This window comes from Carcharhinus amblyrhynchos, chromosome 12, assembly GCF_965287045.1.
Source record: "Carcharhinus amblyrhynchos chromosome 12, sCarAmb.v2.hapA, whole genome shotgun sequence".
In the NCBI taxonomy this organism is placed as follows: domain Eukaryota; kingdom Metazoa; phylum Chordata; class Chondrichthyes; order Carcharhiniformes; family Carcharhinidae; genus Carcharhinus; species Carcharhinus amblyrhynchos.
The window spans coordinates 87,850,943-87,876,858 of record NC_137335.1 but is presented as its reverse complement, the minus strand read 5'-3'; the positions used below and the strand labels follow the sequence as shown (position 1 = coordinate 87,876,858).

Sequence of the window (25,916 nt, the reverse complement as noted above, 5' to 3'; positions counted from 1 at the left end):
AATGCTATCATGAAGATAGAATTATGATCGCTATCCCCGAGATGCTCTCCCACCGAGAGATCCGACACCTGTCCTGGTTCATTAGCCTGCACCAGGTCAAGCACAGCCTCTCCTCTCGTAGGCCTATCCACGTACTGTGTCAGGAAACCCTCCTGAATACACCTAACAAACTCCTCCCCAACCAAACCCATTAACTTAGGGACGTTCCATTCGATGTTTGGGAAATTAAAGTCTCCCATCACGACAACCCTGTTATTACTACCTCTCTCTAGGATCTGTTTCCCTGTCTGCACCTCAGCTTCCCTGTCACTATTGGGCAGCCTATAGAAAACACCCAGCAAGGTTATCGACCCCTTGCTGTTCCTAACATCCACCCGCCGAGACCCCGTAGACAGTCCCTCCATGGCATCCACCTTCTCTACAGCTGTGACACTGTCCCTGATCAACAGTGCCACTCCACCACCTCTTTTGCCTCCCTCCCTGTCCTTCCTGAAGCATCTGAATCCCGGCACCTGAAGTACCCAGTCCTGTCCCTGAGACATCCAAGTCTCCATAATGGCCACCACATCACATTCCCAAGCAGCAATCCACCCCCTAAGCTCATCCACTAAGCTCCTGGCATTAAAATAGACACACTTCAGACCCTTGGTCTGGGTGCTTCCCTTCTCCATCACACGTGTAACCTCCCTCTCATACTGCTTATCAGAAATACGTCACAAGGATTATTTCCCTATTGATGAGTAATTTTATTCGGCTTTACAAAATCTTCATTGTAAACAAGTAAAATTTAGTGAAAGGAAGATAGAATATGAGCATCTTTCACAACTCAAGATCCCTCAAAAGCTTTCAGCTAACTAATGTTTGAAAGGTAGTCACCATTATAATAGGGCTAAACATTAGTTAAATTATCAGTTGCAACATTTTTGAAGTTTGTTGAGGGAGGAACATTGCACAGAACAGCAAGGAGCCCGTTCTCTTCTGCTGATATTACGCAGATATTGTAAACATCCATTGAGGAGGCATGGACACTCGGAACATCTCATTCCAAAGATGGCATCTTTGACAATGCGGCACTCCCTCAGACTGACCGTCTGACAGTGCGGCACTCCCTCAGCACTGAAAAGTGCAGATTACGTGCTCAAATCTCTGGCCTGAGATTTGAAACCAAAGGCTTTTTAGCTCTGATCTCCAATAATACTTGAGCTCCAAATGACTCATTCCCAATTTGAACAAAAAGATGCAGAAAACTAAAAGTTTCAGAATCAATCATCCCTTTAAATGAATAATTCATGGCTTCAAGATCAAACCAGCTTGTCTCCTATCTCCTCTTCCATCTTTTTGTACAGTAAATGGTGAGGTGTGTGTGTGTGGAATTCAGTAGCAGTAGGAGCTGGCTGTAGAGAAGTTTCAGCTCGAGATGGCCACTTCTTCCTGCAGCTTTAAGCTGTCAAATACTCGGTGAAGTTCCACATTTTCAAAGAGCTGCCGATGACATTCTAACTTTGCGTCCGTGGATTCCGCATCTGCCCCTAGTATAATACAAGACAACTGTGGTGAGCAGGACACATTTGAACTCTCGCTCTTTTCATTCTCATACTAAATGAATATCTACATATAACGCCTCAGCCTCATACTAATTGTGCCCCCTAGCGGCTGGAGGCTGAACTAGGGAATTCACAGCAGCTAAGTTTCAACGCAATGCAATGTGAATGGTAGCACTGTGGTGTTACTGGGCCAATAATCCAGAGGCTAGACTAATACTCTAGGGACAGGAGTTCAAATCCCAAAAGGCTGGAGTCTTTTAGATATAATCAATAAAATCTGGAATATCAAGCTAGTCTCTGAAGTCAATTACGTATCTCCTTTTTACTCACTTTGGAGAAATTGTCATCGCACCATTTCACCACATTCTAAGGGCTGGATTTTACAACTTTGCTCAGGCAAGGTCATAAAAATCCCACCTAAAGCCAATAGAGATTTCTATTCTGGAAACCTCACCCACCCCAACCTCTTTCCTATATTCTGCCTCATCATTGTTCTGAGGTCCAACACACACATGCTTGTGTCATCAGCAAACTTGAAAATGGAGTTGGAGCAGAATTTGGCATGTCCACTACAACTTTTACAGAGGCACCGTAGAAAGTATCCTTTTCGGATATATCACAGCTTGGTATGGCTCCAGCTCTGATCAAGACCACAAGAAACTACAAAAGGTTGTGAACATAGCCCAGTCCATCACGCAAACCAGCCTCCCACCCATTGACTCTAAACTTCCTGCTGCCTCAGAAAAGCAGCCAGCACCCCACGCATCCCAGAAATTCTCTCTTCCACTTTCTTCAGTTAGGAAAAGATCAAAAGTCTGAGATCACGAATTAACTGACTCAAGAACATCTTCCCTGCTGCCATCAGGCTTTTAAATGGAGGAGCCTACTTTATATTAAGTTGATTTTTCTATAGCTATGGCTTTTATTCATTTGTGGGATACGGGTGTCACTGGCTGGCCAGCATTGATTGCCTATCCCACATTGCTGTTGAGGTGATGGTGAGCTGCCTTCTTGAAACACTGCAGTCCACGTGCTGTGGGTTGACTCACAATGCCATTAGAGAAGGAATTTCAGGATTTTGACCCAGTAACTGCAAAGGAACGGCAATATTTTTTCATGTCAGGTCCTATCAAAGGATCTTTAGTAAATTGCTGCAGTGCATCTTGTAGGTTGTACACATTGCTGCGGCTGTAACACTCTGCAGCCTCTCCTTTCCTTTTCCCCAATATACAAATGTACTCTATGAAAAGTATGCTTTGTATAGAACATAGAACATTACAGCGCAGAACAGGCCCTCTGGCCCACGATGTTGCGCTGACCAATTAAAAAGCAATGACCCTCTAACCTAAACCAATCCCTTTCCATCCATAAACCTATCCACAGATCTCTTAAACGCCCCCAAACTAGGCGCATTTACAACTGCAGCAGGCAGGGCATTCCAATCCCTCACCACCCTCTGGGTAAAGAACCCACCTCTGACATCCATCCTATAACTACCACCCCTTAATTTAAAGCTATGCCCCCTCGTGCTAGCTTTCTCCATCCGAGGAAAAAGGCTATCACTGTCCACCCTATCTAAACCTCTAATCATCTTATATGTTTCAATAAGGTCCCCTCTTAGCCGCCCTCTTTCTAACGAAAACAATCTCAAATCCCTCAGTCTCTCCTCATAGGACCTCCCCTCCATACCAGGCAACATCCTGGTAAACCTCCTCTGCACCCTCTCCAATGCCTCCACATCCTCCCTGTAATGTGGGGACCAGAACTGCACACAATACTCCAAGTGCAGCCGCACCAGAGTTTTGTACAGTTGCAACATGACGCTGCGGCTCCTAAATTCAATCCCCCTACCAATAAACGCCAAGACACCGTATGCCTTCCTAACAACCTTATGTACTTGATTCCCAACTTTCAGGGATCTATGTACACATACACCTAGATCCCTCTGTTCATCAACACTATTCAGAGTCCTACCGTTAGCCCTATACTCAACACATCTGTTATTCCTGCCAAAGTGAATTACCTCACACTTTTCTGCATTAAACTCCATCTGCCACCTCTCAGCCCAGCTCTGCAACTTGTCCAAGTCTCTCCGTAAACTATGACACCCCTCCTCACTATCTACCACACCTCCGACTTTGGTGTCATCAGCAAATTTACTAATCCACCCAACTATACCCTCATCCAGATCATTTATAAAAATTACAAACAGCAGTGGCCCTAAAACAGATCCCTGAGGCACACCACATAGTGCTCAAGAAATAATACTTTTCACTATGTACCAATGCATTAAACAATAATAAATCAAATCAAAAATCACCATCCCCAGGGCTCAGCAGATCACATCCAGCAGAGGTGGTGGCACAGTGACATAAAATCAGGAGGGAGTTGCCCTTGGAGTCCTCAACATCCATGTGGACTCCAAGAGGAGTCAGGTCAAACAGGGTGAGGAAACCTGCTGCTGAGAGGTGGGTGCGAGAGAGGGGAGTGTGCAAGAGGGCAATTAAATCCTTCCACTGAAAAATAACAAAAAGGTAAGCCTCAAGAATGGTTTTTAATAAGATAACTTTTTAATTATATTAAATGTATATACACGGCACAGTGGTTAGTACTGCTGCCTCACAGTGCCAAGGACCAGGGTTCGATTTCTAACTCGGATCACTGTCTGTGTGGACTTTCCCGTGTTTGCATGGGTTTCCTCCCACAGTCCAAAGACATGCAGGTTAGATGCATTGGTCATGCTAGATTGCCTCTTAATGTCCCGGGATGCGTAGGTTAGAAGGATTAGCGGGTAAATATGTGGGTTGACGGGGATAGGGTCTGGGTGGGATTGTTGTCGATGCAGACTCAATGGGCTTAATGGCCTCCTTCTGCACTGTACAGATTCTAATGATTTCTATGAAATGAGAAGTAGAAAAAAACTACAATAAATTCTTGACACCGAGATTGGCGGAGTAGTGGATTAGGTGGAGGGCTCTTATAGGCTGCAAAGAGACATTGATAGGATGCAGAGTTGGGCTGAAAGGTAGCAGATGGAGTTTAACCCTGATAAGTGCGAGGTAATTCATTTTGGTAGGGAAAGCTTGAATGTGGATTATAGGGTCAACGGCAGGGTTTTGAGGAACGTGGAGGAACAGAGAGATCTTGGGGTTCATATCCACAGATCTCTGAACATTGCCACTCAAGTGGATAGAGCCGTGAAAAAGGCTTATAGTGTATTAGCATTTATTAACAGGGGGTTTGAGTTTAAGAGTCGTGGGGTTATGCTGCAACTATACAGGACCTTGGTGAGACCACATTTGCAATATTGTATGCAGTTCTGGTCACCTCACCATGAGAAGGATGTGGAAGCATTGGAGAGAGTTCAAAGGAGATTTACCAGGATGCTGCCTGGTTTGGAGGGTATGTCTTATGAGGAAAGGTTAAGGGAGCTGGGGCTTTTCTCTTTAGTGCGGAGGAGGATGAGAGGTGACTTAATAGAGGTTTATAAGATAATGAGGGGGGTAGATAGAGTGGACGTGCAGAGACTATTTCTTCGGGTGGATGTAGCTGTTACTAGGGGGCATAACTATAAGGTTCATGGTGAGAGACATAGGAGGGATGTCCAAGGTAGATTCTTTACTCAGAGTGGTTGGGGTGTGTATCACTGCCTGCTGTGATAGTGGAGTCAGACACTTTAGGAACTTTCAAGCAGTTATTGGATGGGCACATGGAGCACACCAGAATGATAGGGAGTGGGATAGCTTGATCTTGGGTTCGGACATAGCTCGGCACAAGATTGAGGGCCGAAGGGCCTGTACTGTGCTGTACTGTTCTATGTTCTAAATTCAGTTTTTGTCTGTTTGCACCCCTTGTGCAAAAGCAATGACTTTTTCATTGTGGTTTAGCTCTTCAATACAATAAGAACTCAGCAGTTCATCGGTACATTTGGGAGGTCAAAAGCATCGTGTGGCTGGAAAATTTGGTAAACCCTGATCTAAATCTTGGTGTGCAGGGGACAATTTCAGTTGACACAAAACTTGGCAGTATTGTAAATTGTGATGGGAACAGCGTAGAACTTCAAATGGACATAAACAAGTTGGTGGAGTGTCAGATAGGTGGCAGATGCAGCTGAATGCAGAATTGGTTTAGTGACAGGAGGATGGTGAAAGGATATTATAGTGACTAGAAGCCTGTGTCCAATGGTGTACCACAGAAATTGATGCTGGGTCCCTTGCTATTTGTAAGTGTACAGTAATGATCTAGAAGTGAACGTGGGGGTATAAATCAGTAAATTGGCAGATGACACAATAATTAGAAACATAGAACATTACTGCTCAGTACAGGCCCTTCGGCCCTCGATGTTGCGCTGACCTGTGAAACCAATCTAAAGCCCACCTAACCTACACTATTCCAATATCATCCCTATAAGAACATAAGAAAACAAAATATGTTCATAAGAACACAGATATCATATGTTTATCCAATGACCATTTAAATGTCCTTAAAGTTGGCGAGTCCACTACTGTTACAGGCAGGGCATTCCACGCCCTTACGACTCTCTGGGTAAAGAACCTACCTCTGACATCTGTCCTATATCTATCACCTCTCAATTTAAAGCTATATCCTCTCATGCTAGCCATCTCCATCTGTCCACCCTATCTAATCTTCTGATCATTTTGTATGTCTCTATTAAGTCATCTCAACCTTCTTCTCTCTAATGAAAACAGCATCAAGTCCCTCAGCTTTTCCTCATAAGACCTTCCCACCACATCAGGCAACATCCTGGTAAATCTTTCCAATGCTTCCACATCCTTCCTATAATGCGGCGACCAGAACTGTACACAATACTCCAAGTGCATCAAAGAACAAAGAACAAAACAGCCCGGGAAACAGGCCCTTCGGTCCAACGAGCCCACGCCGCCATTTTAACATTACGAGTCCCCCCCTCCACCCATGACCCTCACACGTCGCACCAGAGTTTTGTACAGCTGCAACATGACCTCATGGATCTGAAACTCAATCTCTCTACCAATAAAAGCTAACACACCGTATGCCTTCTTAACAACCCTATCAACCTAGGTGCCAACTTTCAGGGATCTATGCACATGGTCACCAGAGGTCTCTCTGCTCATCCACACTACCAAGTATCTTACCATTAGCCCAGTATTCTATATTCCTGTTACTCCTTCCAAAGTGAATCACTTCACACTTTTCCACATTAAACTCCATTTGCCACCTCTCAGCCCAGCTCTGCAGCTTATCATTTTCCCTCTGTAACCTGCAACATCCATCCACACTGTCCACAACTCCACCGACTTTAGTGTCATCCGCAAATTTACTAACTCGTCCTTCTACACCTTCAACCAGGTCATTTATAAAAATGGCAAACAGCAAAACAGATCCTTGCGGTACACCACTGGTAACTGAACAACAGGATAAATATTTCCCATCAAACACCACTCTCTCTCTTCTTACAGCTAGCCAATTTCTGATCCAAACCGCTAACTCACCCTTAATCCCATGCCTCTATATTTTCTGCAATAGTTTACTGTGGGAAACCTTATCAAAAGTTTTACTGAAATCCATATACACCACATCACCTTCTCAAAGAACTCAATAAGGTTTGTGAGGCACGACCTACCCTTCATAAAAACGTGTTGACTCTCCCTAATCAAATTATTCTACATGATTGATAGTGTGATAAATGGCAAAGAGGTAAGCCTTGGATTACAGAACAATTTAGATAGACAGAACAGTAGCAAATGGAATTTAACCCTGAAAAGTGTGAGGTTTTTTGGTTGGACAGCAAAGCAGTTTTTCATGTTTTGAAATTTATTTATTAGTGTCAGAAGTAGGCTGGCATTAACACTGCAATGAAGTTATTGAAAATCTTCTAGTCGCCGCACTCCGGGACCTGTTTGCGCACATTGACAGTCAATGCACCTAACCAGCATTCTTTCAGGCTGTGGGAGGAAACTCCAGCACCCGGAGGAAATCTGCACATACACGGGGAGGACGTGCAGACTCCATGCAGACAGTAACAAGCCAGGAATCACACCCAGGTCCCAGTTGCTGTGAGTCAGCAATGCTAATCACTGTGCCACCCTGCAGCCCTAAGGGAATGAACATTAGAACTCTAGGAAGTACAGAGGACAAGAGGGACTTTGGGGCGCATGTGAATAAATTCATGAAGGCAGCAAGACAGTTAGATCAGGCAGCTGAGGTATCAGGGATGCTTGCCTTTATTAGCTAAGGCATAGAATATAAGATAAGAGGTCATGATAGAACTGTATAAAACACTCATTAGGCCACAGCTAAATTCTGGTCACCACACTCTCTCCAGCACCCATGTACAGTAGCAACAGTATGTTGTATCTACAAGATGCACTGCAGCAACTCACCAAAGCACCTTCAACAATACCTTCCAATCCTATGACCTCTAACACTTGGAAGGGCAATGACAGCAAATGCATAGGAACACCACCGATGCAAGTTCGCCTCCAGGCCACATACTATCCTGACTTAGAAATATATTCTTTTTTTACTGTAGAACATAAAACACTACAGCACAAACAGGCCCTTCGTAGTTAAGTAGTTGGGTCAAAATCCTGGAACTCTCTCTCCCTAACAGCTGTGCCTACAACAGCTGGACCACAGCGGTTCAGGAAGGCAGTTTAACACCATTTCTCAAGGGAATTATGGATGTGTTATAAAAATGCTGGACTAGCCAGCAATGCCTACATCCTGTGAAAATAATAATTTGCAAACTGTCTTCTCTCGAACCCAGAGGATCGCTGAACAGAGAATAGGTGTAAAAGACAGCAAATTATTGTGGATGTCAGAATCAAAATGAAAAGTAGAACATCTCAGCACATCTGTGGAGAGAAACCAACTAACATTTGGAGTATGACTGACCCTTCATATAAATATATGGGATATAAATTGCCCCATCGATAAGACGCAGAATAGGTTCATGAAGGGCAGGTCACGTTTGACAAATTGGGTGGAATTCTTTGAGAACATGCACAGTGAACAATGGGGAACCTGTGGATATGGTGTATCTGGATTTCCAGAAGGCATTTGACACAGTGCCACACTAAAGACTGCTACACAAGATAAAAGGTGAACAGTGTTACAGGTAATGTATCAGCATGAACACAGGATTGGTTAACTAACAGAAAGCAAAGAGTGGGGGTACATGGGTGTTTTTCTGGTTGGTGATCAGTGACTAGTGGCGTGCCTCAGGGATCAGTGTTGGGATCGTAATTGTTTACAATTTACACAGTTGATTTGGAGTTGGAGACCAAGTGTAGTGTGTCAAAATTTGCAGATGACACTAAGATGAGTGGCAGAGCAAAGTGTGCAGACAACACTGAAAGTCTGCAAAGGGATATAGATAATCTAAGTGAGTGGGTGAGGGTCTGGCAGATGGAGTACAATGTTGGTAAATGTGAGGTCATCCATTTTGGTAGGAATAACAGCAAAATGGACTATTATTTAAAAGGTAAAAGATTGCAGCGTGCTGCAGTGCAGGGAGACCTGGTTGTCCTTGTGCAGGAATCTCAAGGAGTTTGTTTGTAATTAAGAAGGCAAATGGAATTTTGTCCTTTATTGCTCAAGGGATAGAGTTTAAAAACAGCGAGGTTATGTTACAGCTGTATAAGGTGCTGGTGAGGCCACCTCCAGAGTACTATGTACAGTTTTGGTCTCCTGACTTGAGGAAGGATATACTGGCACTGGAGGGGGTGCAGAGGAGATTCACTAGGTTGATTCCAGAGTTGAGAGGGTTGGCTTATGAGGAGGAAAGACTGAATAAACTGGGGCTATACTCATTGGAATTCAGAAGAATAAGAGAAGATCTTATAAAAACATATGAGATCATGAAGGAAATAGATAAGATAGGAGCAGGGAAGTTGTTTCCACTAGCAGGTGAAACTAGGACTAGGGGGCATAGCCTCAAAATAAGGGGAAGCCGATTTACTTAGGACTGAGTTGAGGAGGAACTTCTTCACACAAAGGGTTGTGGATCTGTGAAATAGTTGAGGCTACCTCATTGAATGTTTTTAAGGCAAGGATAGATAAATTTTTGAACAGTAAAGGAATTAAGGGTTAAGGTGAGCAGGCGGGTAAGTGGAGCTGAGTCCAGAAAAAGATCAACCACGATCTTATTGAATGGCAGATCAGGTTCGAGGGGCCAGATGGCCTACTCTGCTCCTAGTTCTTAAGTTCATCAGAGCCATTGCCAGGTGCAGATACCCTGGCTGGTCCACATTCTCTCTAAACTGCATTCACTGCATAATGATCAGGAACAAATCACAGGACAGGCAATGTCATGGATCAGTTCCCAGTATCCATCACACAAAGTTAAAATTCACGTGCACCTCAGCAAGGCTCAGTAACAGCACATGGAGAAAGAACAATGCCATTGTCTGATTATCATGTACAGGAAGCCAATTCCTATCAGTTCTTACCTGTATAGGTGAGTGTAACTCCAGTTGGAAGATAGCATGCAAGATCCTTATAGACCAGTTTCACCTGGACGTCTTGCTCCATGTCCCCACACAAAATTGGATACCGAAACTTCAGTAAGTTATAGGCAGCATTCCTCTGTACTTGGCCAGTTAGGAACATGCTGTGGAGTTTCTGGGAAACAGAGTGTTACCATTGGTGAATAGCTTCTTATAACCCCACAGATTTGCAGCATAACACTCCCAGGAGCTTTTACTCTGTATCTAATCCTACGAGTGTTTGATGGGGACAGCGTAGAGGGAGTTTTACTCTGTATCTAACCCCATGCTGTACCTGTCCTGGGAGTGTTTGATGGGGGACCTGTCCTGTACCTGTTTGTGCTACCAAATAAACCTGTTGGACTTTAATCTGGTGTTGTGAGACTTCTTACTGTGTTTACCCCAGTCCAGCGCCAGCATCTCCACATCAGTGTTTGATGGGGACAGTGTAGAGGGAGCTTTACTTTGTACCTAACCCCATGCTTTACTTGTCCTGGGAGTGTTTGATGGGGACAGTGTAGAAGAGGCTTTACTCTATAACTTTAGCCTGTGGTTGCTCTGCTTTATACCTGTAACTGCTCCACCTGATATCTTCTGCTGGTGTAGGCATTCAGGGCGTCACGCAGTACATCCATGAATCGCCGCAGGTCCAGCTGGAGGTAGGTGCAAGCCATCTGCTCCACAGGGATGAAGGCAGGAATGTTGTGACAAATGATCTTGCGAGGATGCTGGGTCTGAATGTCCAGGTAATAGGAATCGAGGTAGGTGCCCTCATATGCAGTGTTGATGCAGAAAGTGAATGCAGAGTTCAGCTCTCTCACTTCAGCACTAATCCCTACACAGGAACAGCAAAAGACCAATGATAGCCAGCAATCAGCATCTGAACATCTTTTCACATCTTTCCCTCTGACTGCCCCAGTAACTCTGATATCTGACTCAATTTCCACATGGACAAATATGGTTAAATGACCTCTTTCTCTGCAATAAGTCTCAATGATTCAAAATAAATATTCAAATAAAAAAGAGCGGAGTTGAGGGGGTTGAACTATGAGAGGCTGAATAAACTAGGCTTGTACTCGTTAGAGTTTAGAAGAATGAGGGGAGATCTCATTGAGACATATAAGATGATGAATGGGATGGATAGGATAGAGGTGGAGAGGCTCTTCCCACTCAGAAAGGACAGTAGGGCTAGAGGGCACAGCCTCAAGATAAAGGGGGGCGGTTTAGAACGGAGTTGAGGAGGAACTTCTTCACTCAAAGGGTGGTGAATCTCTGGAATTCTCTGCCTGTTGAAGTGGTGGAGGCTGCCTCGCTCAATATTTTTAAGATGTGGGTTGATAGGTTTTTGATAGGCAAGGGGATTAAGGGTTATGGGGAGAGGGCGGGAATGTGGAGCTGAGCCACGACAGATCAGCCATGATCTTATTGAATGGCGGGGCAGGCTCGAGGGGCTAGATGGCCTACTCCTGCTCCTATTTCTTATGTTCTAGCATGCTTCAAAATAGGAATTACAGATGAAACAGAACTAAGAGTAAATAGAACCTACCACTATGATTATGGAAGCAGAAAACAAAGCAGGAATAGGCCATTTGGCCCTTCAAGCCTGCTCAACCATTCATCTTAATCATGGCTGATTGTCAAATTCAATATGCTGATTCCTCCCCCCGCCATATCCATTGGTCCCTTTAGCCACAAGAGCTAACTTCTTCTCAAAAATCTGATGATGTGTTAGCCTCAGCTACATTCTGTGGTACTGAAGAACATAAGAACATAAGAACATAAGAAATAGGAGCAGGAGTAGGCCATCTAGCCCTTCGAGCCTGCCCCGCCATTCAATAAGATCATGGCTGATCTGTCGTGGCTCAGTTCCACTTTCCCGCCCTCTCCCCATAACCCTTAATCCCCTCTCTTATCAAGAACCCATCAACCCGCTTCTTAAAAATATTTAGCGAGGCAGCCTCCACCACTTCAACGGGCAGAGAATTCCAGAGATTCACCACCCTTTGAGTGAAGAAGTTCCTCCTCAACTCCGTTCTAAACCGCCTCCCCTTTATCTTGAGGCTGTGCCCCCTAGTCCTACTGTCTTTTTTGAGCGGGAAGAGTCTCTCCACCTCTATCCTATCCATCCCATTCATCATCTTATACGTCTCAATGAGATCTCCCCTCATTCTTCTAAACTCTAACGAGTACAAGCCTAGTTTATTCAGCCTCTCCTCATAGTTCAATCCCCTCAACTCCGGTATCAGCCTAGTAAACCTCCTCTGCACTCCTTCCAGGGCCAAAATATCCTTGCGCAGGTGCGGCGCCCAAAACTGCACACAGTACTCCAGCTGCGGCCTCACCAATGCCCTATACAGCTGCAGCAAGACCTCCCTACTTTTATATTCAATCCCCCTCGCTATGAAGGCCAGCATCCCATTTGCCTTCCTGACCACCTGCTGCACCTGCAAGCTGGGTTTTTGCGACTCATGCACAAGGACCCCGAGGTCCCTCTGCACTGTCGCCTGCTGCAGTTTTTCGCCACGTAAGTAATAGTCCTTCCTACCATTCTTCCTACCAAAGTGGACCACCTCACACTTGCCAACATTAAATTCCATTTGCCATTTCCTGGTCCATTCGCCCAGCCTATCTAGATCCTTCTGCAGACTCTCCACACCCTCCGCACAATTTGCCTTTCCCCCAATCTTGGTGTCATCAGCAAATTTCGACACCCTGCACTCAGTTCCCTCCTCCAGATCATCTATATAAATGGTAAATAGCTGAGGCCCCAGCACCGACCCCTGGGGCACCCCACTAGTCACCAACCGCCAATCCGAATAGCACCCATTGACCCCCACTCTCTGCCTCCTATTTGACAACCAATCCTCTATCCACGCTAACACCCTACCCCCAACTCCATGTCCCCTGACCTTCTGCAATAACCTCTTGTGAGGTACCTTGTCAAACGCCTTCTGAAAATCCAGAAAGACCACATCCACCGGCTCTCCTCTATCCACTGCCCTAGACACATCCTCATAGAACTCCAGTAAATTTGTCAGACACGACTTCCCTTTAATGAAACCGTGTTGCGTCCGCCCTATCAAGCAATTCCCTTCAAGGTGCCTCGCAATTTCCTGCTTAATGACGGATTCTAACATTTTACCTACCACAGATGTTAAACTAACCGGCCTATAATTCCCCGCCTTTTGCCTGGCACCCTTCTTAAACAACGGCGTAACATTAGCCGTTTTCCAATCTTCCGGCACTTCCCCACATTCACCACCCACTGGGTGAAGAAATTCCTCCTCACCTCAGTCCTAATAGGTTCTCTCCTTATCGTCAAACTATGACTGTTAGTTTTGGACTCTCCACTATTGGGAATATTCTTTTTGAATCTACCCTGTCTAACCCTGTTAGAATTTTATAAGTTTCTATGAGATTCCCTCTCATTCTTCTAAATGCCAATGAATAAATCATAAACAACTTAGTCTCTCCTCATTTGACAGATCTGCCACCCCAGGAATCAGCCTGGTGAACCTTTGCTGTACTCTCTCTATAGCAAGGACATTCTTCCTCAGATAAAGACATCAAAACTGCACACAATACTCCAGGTATGGCCTCACCATCACCCTACACAATTGCAGCAAAACAACCCTATCATGTGCTTAAATCCACTCGTTATGAAGGTCAACATACTGTTTGCCTTCTTTACTGTCTGCTGTATCTGAGCACTTACTTTCAGTGGCTGATGCAAGAGAATACCAAGGTCTGACCGAGTATCCACCTCTCTCAATTTACACCCATTCAAGTAATAATCTGTCTTCCTATTATTGCTACCAAAGTGGATAACCTCACATCTATCCACATTACATTGCATCTGCCTTGCACATGCCCACACACTCAGCCTGTTCAAATCACACTGAAGGATCACTATTAGCAAATGACACTGAAGCATCTTTGTAGACAGTGTGAGAGCCAGTCAGACACAGATCTCACCCTACAGACGGTGAGAGTCAGTCAGACACAGATCTGTAGACAGTGTGAAAACCAATTAAAACAGTTTAATTGTGAGAGAATGGGCTGTTACTGCTTTGTTTTTCAGGTTGCTGTCTGAAAAGAGTAGTGTAGCAACATGTCAGATCACAGTATGAAGTTCCATACGAGGGACTGAGCGGTGTTTAACAAGCTATGAGCAATAACACAAGGCCCAGGGCATATTCACAGTAACTTCATTGCAGTGTTAATGTAAGCCTGCTTGTGACACTGGCAAATAAACTTAAAGTTACAAGAAAGAATATCTACTGCTGATTTCAGATTCGTTTGAAGTTTGTTTTGCTTACATTTTCTCTTGTCTAAAGTTGTTAACCCATTTTGGATAATGTGTTTTCTTGATCAGTGTTTAATGATGAGTGGCACGGTAGCACAGTGGTTAACACTGCTGCTTCACAGCTCCAGCATCCTGGGTTCGATTCCCGGCTCGAGTCACTGTCTGTGTGGAGTTTGCACATTCTCCTTGTGTCTGCATGGGTTTCCTCCCACAGTCCAGAAATGTGCAGGTTAGGTTAATTGGCCATGCTAAGAAATTGCCCCTTAGTGTCCAGGGATGCGGGGATTAGTGGGTATAATATGTAGGGATATGGGGGTAGGGTCTGGATGGGATTGTGTTCGGTGCAGACTCGATGGGTCAGAGGGCCTCTTTCTGCACTGTAGGGTTCTATGGAAAAATGATCCTTAGAATGCATTAATTTGCATATTCTACATTCTCTCCAACAGAAAGAGTTCTGCATACAAACTTCCCCTCCGTTCCACTAGGTTGTATACCCAGTGTAGTTTTGAAAGAGTGAATCATATGAAATGATGATCACAGTCATCAGAGGGCTAATCTTTACAATACCATTGCACTGAATGAAATATATAGTGGAGAGGATGAGATAGCACAGTCTGAATTAAAGCTATTACTGTTCATGATGCTGTTAGCTGGTCATATCTAGCACCGTCAATGAGCATGCCAAGTTTAATGTGGCCTAGTTCCACAACTCCCTCTGGGGGCCTATATCAACATTACAGTTCAATGAATAACTAAATTTGCTCAGAATTTAGCCTATTCAGAGCTTTGGTAGAACATAGAACATTACAGCACAGAACAGGCCCTTCGGCCCACGATGTTGCACCGACCAATTAAAAAAGCAATGACCCTCTAACCTAAACCAATCCCTTTCCATCCATAAACCTATCCACGGATCTCTTAAACGCCCCCAAACTAGGCGCATCTACAACTGCAGCAGGCAGGGCATTCCAATCCCTCACCACCCTCTGGGTAAAGAACCTACCTCTGACATCCGTCCTATAACTACCACCCCTTAATTTAAAGCTATGCCCCCTCGTGCTAGCTTTCTCCATCCGAGGAAAAAGGCTATCACTGTCCACCCTATCTAAACCTCTAATCATCTTATATGTTTCAATAAGGTCCCCTCTTAGCCGCCTTCTTTCTAACGAAAACAACCCCAAATCCCTCAGTCTCTCCTCATAGGACCTTCCCTCCATACCAGGCAACATCCTGGTAAACCTCCTCTGCACCCTCTCCAATGCCTCCACATCCTTCCTATAATGTGGGGACCAGAACTGCACATAATACTCCAAGTGCGGACGCACCAGAGTTTTATACAGTTGCAACATGATGTTGCGGCTCCTAAATTCAATCCCCCTACCAATAAACGCCAAGACACCGTATGCCTTCCTAACTACCTTATCTACTTGATTGGTACGAGTTAATATACAGCCAAAATGCAACATGTTGATTATCAATGCTTTATGTTATACGTGCAGTCAGTCAGTCTGTGCATGTATGTCAAATAAAGAGGCTGATAAAATATATAGACAGGGTTAGGTGAGTGGGAACAAGATGGCAGATGGAGTGTACTGTGAGGTTATTCACTTTCTTGTAAGAATAGAAAAACAGAACTTCTTTCAAAATAAAAGTTACGGAAAACTTTTAAATGTTGATGTCCAAAGAGATTTGGGTGCGCTCGTACAAGGAGCACCAGAAAGTTAGCATGCAGGTAAAGCAAGCAATTAAAAAGGCAAATGGCATGTTGGCCATTAATACAAGGGGACTGGAACACAAGAGTAGAGAAGTCTTGCTACAATTCTAGGTCTTTGGTGACCACATCCGGAATTGTGCACGCAGTTTGATTCTCCAGATTTAAGGAATTATATTACATTGGAGGTAATGTGGCAAAGGTTCACTAGATTGGTTCCTAGAGTGAAAGGCTGAGTAAATTGGGTCTATATTCTCTGAAGTTTATAATAATAAGAAGCAATTTCATTGAAACATTCAAAATTATGATGGGACCTGAGAAAATAGACAGAGGTCGTTTCTCCTGGCTGGGGAGTCTGGAATATGTGGCACAGTATTAGGATAAAAGAACATAGAACATTACAGCGCAGAACAGGCCCTTCAGCCCACGATGTTGCGCCGACCAGTTAAAAAAAAACAATGACCCACTAATCTAAACCAATCCCTTTTCGTCCATAAACCTATCCACGGATCTCTTAAACGCCCCCAAACTAGGTGCATTTACAAACGCAGCAGGCAGGGCATTCCAATCCCTCACCACCCTCTGGGTAAAGAACCTACCCCTGACATCTGTCCTATAACTACCCCCCCTTAATTTAAAGCCATGCCCCCTCGTGCTAGATTTCTCCATCCGAGGAAAAAGGCTATCACTGTCCACCCTATCTAAACCTCTAATCATCTTATATGTTTCAATAAGATCCCCTCTTAGCCGCCTTCTTTCTAGCGAAAACAACCCCAAATCCCTCAGTCTCTCCTCATAGGACCTCCCCTCCATACCAGGCAACATCCTGGTAAACCTCCTCTGCACCATCCCCAAAGCCTAGATACATACACCTAGATCCCTCTGTTCATCCACACTATTCAAAGTCCTCCCGTTAGCCCTATACTCAACACATCTGTTATTCCTACCAAAGTGAATCACCTCACGCTTTTCCGCATTAAACTCCATCCGCCACCTCTCGGCCCAGCTCTGCAACCTGTCTAAGTCTCCCTGCAAACTATGACACCCTTCCTCACAATCTACCACACCTCCGACTTTGGTGTCATCAGCAAATTTACTGATCCACCCAACTATACCCTCATCCAGATCATTAATAAAAATTACAAACAGCAGTGGCCCCAAAACAGATCCCTGAGGCACACCACTCGTAACCGAACTCCATGACGAATATTTACCATCAACCACCACCCTCTGTCTCCTATCTGCTAGCCAATTCCTGATCCAATTTCCTAGACTACCCTCAATCCCATACATCTGCATTTTCTGCAGAAGCCTACCATGGTGAACCTTATCAAACGCCTTACTGAAATCCATATATACCACGTCAACTGCCTTACCCCCATCCACCTCTTTGGTCAATCATTCAGGACTCAGAGGAGGAGAAATTAATTCACTGATGATCTTTGTGAATCTTTGGAATTGTCTGCTCCAGGAGTCATGGATATTCCATTGTTGAACATATTGAAGGTTGAAATGGATAGATTTAGTCTCTCAGGGAACCAAGGGATATGGGGAGTGAGTGAGGAAATGGAGCTACGGCCAATGATCATGTAACATGACAAAGCCAAGGGGCTATGTGAACCACTCCCACTTTTATTTTCTCATGTAGTCAGTGCACACCCCACACTAACCTCTTTTGGTTCTACCCAAGTGACCCACCTGTAAGATGATAAGCCTCTAGAATATGATGCAGAGTCTCGATCCTCTCTTTCAGTAATGTGGTACTGACATCTACCTGGTCCAACTGTGGTGTCGAGGCTGCTTGTGTATCTGCTAGGATATCCAACATGGGCTGCGCATAAAAGAATCCTGGTGTTAATGTGGGAATGTGAGACCAACACCAAACTGGTACTAGCTGTCTTGAGAGAATATTACACCTCAGCTTGTTATAGATACACTGAAACGCTATGGCACAGGAGGAGCCCTTCAGTCCATTGTCTACGCCAGCCAAAAAAAAAAGAAACTAGCCACTCATTTTAATCCTACTTTCCAGTACTTGGCCCACAGCCTCGCAGGTTACTTCAGGTGCAGGTCCAGGTACTTTTTAAATGAGTTAAGAGATTTTACCTCAATCACCAATCTAGGTTGTGAATTCCAGACACCTATCAGCCCCTGGGTGAAAATATTCATCCTCATACCCTCTCTAATCCTTCTACCAATCAGCTTAAATCAGTGTCCCTTGATAATTGACCCCTCAGCTAGGGGAAGCAAGTTTTTCCTGTTTCACGTGTCTAGGCTGCTCATAATTTTGTACACTGCAATCAAGTCACCCCTCAGCCTCCCCTGTTCCATCCTTGTACTTTTCGATAATGATGCTAAATCTAACTGTATTGGTCACTTTCTCCACAATGTTCCCCTCTGCACCTCATCCACTTGCCCAGCATCATTTCAAGAACGTCGTACCCTCTGTGCCTTCCACACTGTTTGTATCCCAGTTGATATCAGAGTAGTTGAATTCCCCAATGATTACAGTCACGTTGTTTTACACTCACAAATCTCTCTGCATATTTGGTCTTCTTTCCACTATTTGGGGATTTGTAGTACAGTCCTAACACTGCAGTGTCCCCTTTTTATTTCTAAGCTCAGCCCAGACAGCCTCATTTGGTGTTTCCTTCAACAAGTTGAGTTTTGAAGAGGTGACAAAGATAATTGATGAGGGAAAGGTTGTGGATGTAGTTTATATGGACTTTAATAAGGCGTTTGACGAAGTCCCACATGGCAGACCGAAATAAAAACTAAATATCATATGGGATTCGGGGTGGGCTGGCTACATGGACACAGAACTGGCTTGGTTATAGAAGATCCAAAGAGCACACCCGTCAACTCAGACTGATCAAGACCTTTGATCTGGACCTTCAGAGCACCCTCCGCTCTCATCCCACGTACTCCCCACGTTGGGAATCTCTACTGCCTCCTAAAGATTCACAAAGCAAACACACCCTATCATCCCATCGTATCGAGCAATGGGACCCTATGTGAGAACCTCTCCGGCAACGTCGAGAGCATCCTGAAACCCACTGTACAAAGAACCCCCAGCCAGGCTTCCTACAGAAACTCAGCACACACGGAGCAGTTGAACCAAGAGCACTCCTCGTCACAGTGGATGTCTCGGCACTCTACACCAGCATCCCCCACGACAACGGATTGCTGCAACTGCCTCAGTACTCAACGCCGACAACTGCCAGTCTCCAGATTACAACTCATCCACTTCATCCTGGACCACAACGTCTTCACCTTCAACAACCAGTTCTTCATCCAGATACATGGAACAGTCATGGGGACCAAATTCACACCTCAATATGCCAACATCTTCATGCACAGGTTTAAACATGACCTCTTCACCGCACAGGACCTTAAACCGATGCTGTGCACTAAGATACATCGATGACATTTTCTTCTTTGGACTCATGATGAACAATCACTGAAACAACTATATGACGACATCAACAAGTTCCATCCCACCATCAGACTCACCATGGACTACTCTCCAGAAATCGGTTACATTCTTGGACACGCACATCTCCATCAAGGACGGTCACCTCAGCACTTCACTGTACCGCAAGCCCACAGATAACTTTATGCATGATGCTCCACTTCCCCAGCTTCCACCCTAAACATGTTAAAGAAGCCATCTCCTACAGACAAGCCCTCTGTACACACAGGATCTGCTCAGATGAGGAGGCTCGCAACAGACACCTCCAGACGCTGGAAGATGCCCTCATTTGAACAGAATATGGTGCTCGACTCATCGATCGACAGTTCTGACGCGCCACAGCAAAAAACTGCACTGACCTCCTCAGAAGACAAACACGGGACATGATGGACAGAGTACCCTTCATCATCCAGTACTTTCCTGGAGCGGAGAAGCTAAGGCATCTTCTCTGGAGCCTTCAACATGTCATTGATGAAGACGAACGTCTCGCCAAGGCCATTCCCACACCCCTACTTCTTGCCTTCAAAACAACCACACAACCTCAAACAGACCATTGTCCGTAGCAAACTACCCAGCCTTCAGGAGAACAGTAACCACAGCACCACACAACCCTGTCACAGCAACCTCTGCAAGACTTGCCGGATCATCGACACGGATGCCATCATCTCACGTTAGAACGCCATCCACCAGGTACACAGTACATATTCTTGCAACTCAGCCAACGTTGTCTACCTATACACTGCAGGAAAGGATGTCTTGAGTCGTGGTACACTGGGGGAGACCATGCAGACGCTACGACAACAAATGAATGAACACCACTCGACAATCACCAGGCAAGATTGTTCTCTTCCTGTTGGGGAACATTTCTGCCATCACAGGCATTCGGCCTCTGATCCTCGGGTAAGCGTCCCCCAAGGCGGCCTTCATGACACACGACAGCGCAGTCACTGAGCAGAGACAGATAGCCAAGTTCTGCACACAAGGACAGCCTCAACCAGGATCTTGGGTTCATGTCACGCTATCTGTAACCCCCATGACTTGCCTGGACTTGCAAAATCGCATTAACTGTCCTGTCTGGAGACAATACACATCTCTTTAACCTGTGCTTAACCCTCTCTCCACTCACATTGTCTGTACCTTCAAGACTTGATTACATAGAACATAGAAAAACTACAGCACAAACAGGCCCTTCGGCCCACAAGTTTCGCCGATCATCTCTCTACCTACTAGGCTTACCTATAACCCTCAATCCTATTAAGTCCCATGTACTCATCCAGAAGTCTCTTAGAAGACCCTATTGAATTTGCCTCCACCACGACCGACGGCAGCCGATTCCACTCATCCACCACCCTGAGTGAAAAGCTTACCTCTGACATCTCCTCTGTACCTACTCCCCAGCACCTTAAACTTGTATCCTCTTGTGAAAGGACCTATAAAGATTTATTACCTATAAAGATTTGCATTCCAACCATTATTTTGTAAATTGAGTTTGTGTCTTTATATGCCTTGTTTGTGAACAGAACTTCCACTTGCTCGATGAAGGAGCAGCGCTCTGAAAGCCAGTGGATTTTGCTACCAAATAAACCTGTTGGACTTTAACCTGTTGTGAGACTTCTTACTTGGTTATAGAAGACAGACGGTAGCAATGGATGAATGTTTTTTGGAATGGAGATCTGTAGCCAGTGGTGTTCCACATGGATTACTGCTGAGATCTCTGTTGTTTATAGAAGAAAATATGGATTGTATGATTAGTAAATTTGTGGATGACACAGAGGTTGGTGGAGTTGCTGTTGGTGCCAGGGATCGTCAGCGGATACAGCAGGATTCGGACAGATTGCAGAATTAGGCACATAAATAGCAGATGAAGTTTCATCCAGAAAGTGTGAGGTGATGCACTTTAGAGGATCAAATTTAAGTATGAATTATACTGTAAATGGCAGAAACACTTAAGAACATTAACATACAGAGGGATCTGGGAATGCAGGTCCATAGTTCCTTAAAAGTGGCAACACTTAATCACCGAAGATGATTAAGAAGGCATGTTTATCATCATCAGCCGGGGCACTGGGTGCAAAAGTTGGGAAATCAAAACCTTGGTTAGGCTGTATTTGGAATGTTGCGCGCAGTTCTGGTCACCACGCTATCAGAAGGAAGCTTTAGAGCGTGAGTGCAAAGAAGGTTCACCAGGATATTTCCTGGTCTCGAGGGTGTTGACTTAGCCTTGTGTTTACTTCCCTAACTCTCTCATCCCTATGCCAATTCATAGGCTTGGTTATTTCAGCTGCCATTTATGCCTCTCTTCAAGGGTAGTCCTTCAGACCTTTGCTGCTGTTCTGATCCTTGCTGCTGTTCTGATCCTCCAGCCGAGACAATCAGTTAATATCAACTGAGACCAATGTTCAACAGCATTCATGACTCCAGACACTGAAGCTGTCTATGTCTATATGCAGTAATATAATATCCCAGGCTGCTGCTGATAATGGAAAGTAATGTTCAAACCACAAAAGGACCAGACAATGAGCATTTTCAACAAGAGAGAATCCAGCCATTTCCCCTTAAAACTCAATGGCAGCTGGATTCCACCACTATCAACATCCTGGAGGTTACAACTGACCAGAAACTGAACTGGACCAGCCATAAAATACTGTGGCAGAGGCTAGGAATTCTGCAATGAGTAACTCACCTCCTGACTTCCCAAAACCTGTCATTCACCCAGAAGGCACAAGTCAGAAGTGTACAGAATAGTCTCCATTTGCTTGGATGAATGCAGCTCCAGCAACTCAGGAAGCTCAACACCAGCCAAAACAAAGCAGTCCACTAGATTGGCACCCCATCCACCACCTTCAACACCCAATCTCCAACAGTGACATACAGTGGCTGCAGTGATTGTACCATGTGCAAGATGCACAGAAGCTGCTCCTTCAACAGCACCTTCCAAACCAGCAACCTCCATCACCTTTAAGTAGAAGGGCAGCAGATGCATGGGAACATGACCTGCAAGTTGCTGCCCAAGCCACACTCCTGACTAGGAAATACACTATTCCATCGTTATTGCTGGGTCTAAATTCTGAAATTCTCTACCTAACAGCACTGTGGATGTACCTATACCATATGGACTGCAGTGGTTCAAGAAGGCAGCTCACCAATCATCTTTTTAAGAGGCAATTACAGATGAACAATAAATGCTGGCCTCACCAATGACACCCATATCCTGTGAAAAAAATTTAAACATGAAGTATACATTGGTTTCATACAGAGTTCCCATTTTTGAAACACAGCCTCTCTCACAACTGAGACACTGCAACAGTGGCAGAGGACATAGTATTTTGGTTTGAACTCTAACAGTTTGTGAGGCGCACACACCCAGCAGCAAATAAAGCACAGATAAATTCAGATGAAAAAATCCCATTACAGTTACACCCCAAACCTCAAATTCCCACCCCACTATACTACATCTGCACTTCCGCGTTTCTTTCTCTATGAACGGTATATTTTGTCTGTATAGCACGTAGGAAACAATACTTTTCACTGTATGATAATATGTATTAATAATAAATCAAATCAAACCCTCACCCTTCTCTCTCTCATGCCCTTCGTTCTCCAGTCCATTCCCTCCCTCCCTCCCATCCCCCCCCCGCCAATCCAACCTTCCCTTCTTTTATTGTCCTGCACTTGTATTTTAACAGGAATGATTGATCTGAATATGTTCTCTTCTGCTTTAAGGTTCCCCTCTCAGTTACAGCTTTTGCGCTGAATTGAGAGTGTTTGAATCTAGTGCCTCCAACCCTGGAACTATACTCCAAATCTGTCTCCCCACTGCTACAAACATGAGAAAAGGGTGAAGGACTTTCCAAAAGAAAGAGGTGAAGGGAAGGATCTTGTCTCACACTTGTATCACACTGTAACAAAAGCACAAAGCACACGCAGGCTCATGCCATTGCTTACTCCAGCAGATTGTGCCGTCACTCTGGTCCGCAGTGCATCCCTTTTTGATCGCAGTTGCTGGATGACTGCTCTCTTTTGCTGCACAGCCTGCGCTCTGTGCTGTGCTTTCATTTGTTCTATGGCCAACGTGTTAGCACATTTCTCTAGTTTTCTCAAGCGCTCCAGTACACCTGCAAAGACAACAATGGGTCAACTGCTTTTGAAATCCTCAAGATTCAAAACATTACAAAGGAACACAGATGGCACGGTGGTTAGCACCGCTGCCTCAGAGTGCCAGGAACCTGGGTTTGATTTCCGGCTTAGGTCACTGTCTGTGTGGAATTTGCATATTTTCCCCATGTCTGCGTGGGTTTCCTTCCACAGTTCAAAAGGCATGCTGGTTAGGTACATTGGCTATGCTAAATGTTTGGGGTTACGGGAAACAAAAGAACTAGGAGCAGGAGCAGACTACTCAGCCCTTCGAGCTCACTAACCAAGATCATCGCTATCTTTTTGTGGTCTCAGCTCCACTTACAAAGAACAAAGAACAACACAGCACGGGAAACAGGCCCTTCGGCCCAATGAGCCCGCGCTGCCATTTCAACATTGTGAGTCCCCTCTTCTACCCATGACGCTTGTCTACGCTTATGGCACTCCACATTGGAAACCAGATTGAGGGGAGACTAATTTAGGGACAATTTGTTACACCAATCAGCCTATGAGCACATCTTTGGGGTGTGGGAGGAAACCGGAGCACCCGGAGAAAACCCACGCAAGCACGGGGAGAATGCATAAACTCCCACAGACACTAGCCCAAATCCATGTATCTGCACAGCAAACAGCGATAGTCACTGAGCTGTCGTGTTGCCCATCAGCTGGTCCAGCTGCCTGCTCACCATAACCCTTAATTCCTTTACTGTTTAAAAATTGATACATCCTTGCCTTAAAAACATTCAATAAGGTAGCCTCAGCAGGCAGGGAATTCCACGGATTCACAACCCTTTTAAATGAAGAGGTTCCTCAACTCATCGTAAACCTGCTTCCCCTATATTTCGAGGGTATGCCCCCTAGTTCTACTTTCACCTTCCATGGAATCTCCCTGCTTCTATCTTATCTATTCCTTTCATAATTTTATATGTTTCTATAAGATCCTCCCCTCATTCTTTTAAATTCCAATGAGTAGAGTCCCAGTCTATTCAGTCTCTCCTCAAAAGCCAACCCTCTCAACTCTGGAATCAATCAAATGAATCTCTGCATAGGGCAAGGGGGGTGGGCTTGGGTAAGATATTCTGTCAGAGAGTTAGTGCAGATTCGATGACCCAAATGGCCTCCTTGAGATTCAACGATTTTATGGAAATTAGAGAGATTTAGCTCAGTCACATTTTGTGCTCAGTATCTGAAAAATTTAAGGCCTTGCTTGTGCCTGAGTGTACCAAGGGGTCAGTTTGTCCCCTTGGTTTTGAAGCTTTGTTAAGTTGGGGCTTTCTCACCCTTATTCAGGGCTGTTGTAGACTCATTATTAATAAATTACGCCCGTTTTGAGCTCTCGCTGACCTTTCGTTCAAAACGGGTGTAGAATGCATTATTTTTATGAAACATAAGAACATAAGAAACAAGAGGGGGGGAGCAGGAGAGCAGGGTGAAGGGGGGTGCGGGAGGGGTTCTTTTGGGTCAAACCAAGTAGGCAAACTCAAACTACATTAGGACAAAGTAAAAGGGGGCGGCTCCCCAATTCTTGCGGGTCAAACCAAGTAAACAAACTTAAATTACGTTCGGACAAAGAAAAAGGGGGCGGCTCCCCAAAAGGAAAGGGGGACGGCCCGAACAAAAACAAAAGTACAAAGAAAACTTAAGACACCTCAAATCAAAATGTGATTGTCAGGGTCTATAACGCACCTCAGCCCCTGCGGTGCCAGCAGGGACGGAAGGCATCGACTGTGCCCACAGACACTGCATGCTCCCTCGCCAGGGACACCGAGCCGCGAATGTAGCCGCGGTAGAGGGGCAGGCAGTCGGGATAGACGCCCCCCCCACAACTGCCGGGACCTGTTGATGGCGCGTCTCGCCAGGCCCAGGTTCACGAGAAGATCGGCATCCCGACCCTCCCCTCTCTGCACCGAGTGTCCGTAGATCAGGAGCGTGGGACTGAAGTGCAAACAAAACATTAATAAAAGGTTCTTCAGAAAATCGAAACGGGAGTGTAATCTATAACACAAAACGTAGACCTGGTCCACGGACACCACAAGGCCACAGAAAGGGCAGTCTCGGGAGGCCGTGAACCAGTGAATCCTACGGTTGTGCAGCAGCCTCCACCCCAGGTCCCCGATATAATTGGGGGAGATCCCTCTGTAGAGCAACCTCCATTGGGGAAGGTGTGGGGTGTTTACCTGCGGCGGGATCTTGCGCCATTTCCAACGCTCGGTCGCGGCTCCTTTTCAAATTAACCGCCAAAGTTTCGCGGAACGCACTT

At 45.1% G+C, this 25,916-nt stretch overlaps 1 protein-coding gene across 1 annotated transcript; it reads right to left on the bottom strand.

The window, feature by feature from the left end:
* Positions 1 to 734: 734 nt before the first annotated feature.
* Positions 735 to 25,916, bottom strand: cenpo (centromere protein O). The gene is made up of 6 exons (XM_080199880.1): positions 25,834 to 25,916; positions 23,468 to 23,637; positions 17,749 to 17,881; positions 10,603 to 10,868; positions 9,998 to 10,169; positions 735 to 1,529 (listed from the first exon to the last, which is right to left on the bottom strand). The coding sequence occupies exons 1-6, from the start codon at positions 25,853 to 25,855 to the stop codon at positions 1,408 to 1,410; spliced, it is 885 nt and encodes a 294-aa protein (XP_080056006.1). The 5' UTR covers positions 25,856 to 25,916; the 3' UTR covers positions 735 to 1,407.

What these genes read in the sequence shown, in the direction of transcription:
- cenpo (XM_080199880.1), bottom strand. Translation starts at nt 25,855, where the DNA reads ATGGCGCAAGATCCCGCCGCAG. An exon ending in GGCGCAAGATCCCGCCGCAG is followed by an intron (nt 23,638 to 25,833) that starts GTAAACACCCCA and finishes TTGTCTTTGCAG; the next exon opens with GTGTACTGGAGCGCTTGAGA. An exon ending in TGACGGCACAATCTGCTGGA is followed by an intron (nt 17,882 to 23,467) that starts GTAAGCAATGGC and finishes TTTTATGCGCAG; the next exon opens with CCCATGTTGGATATCCTAGC.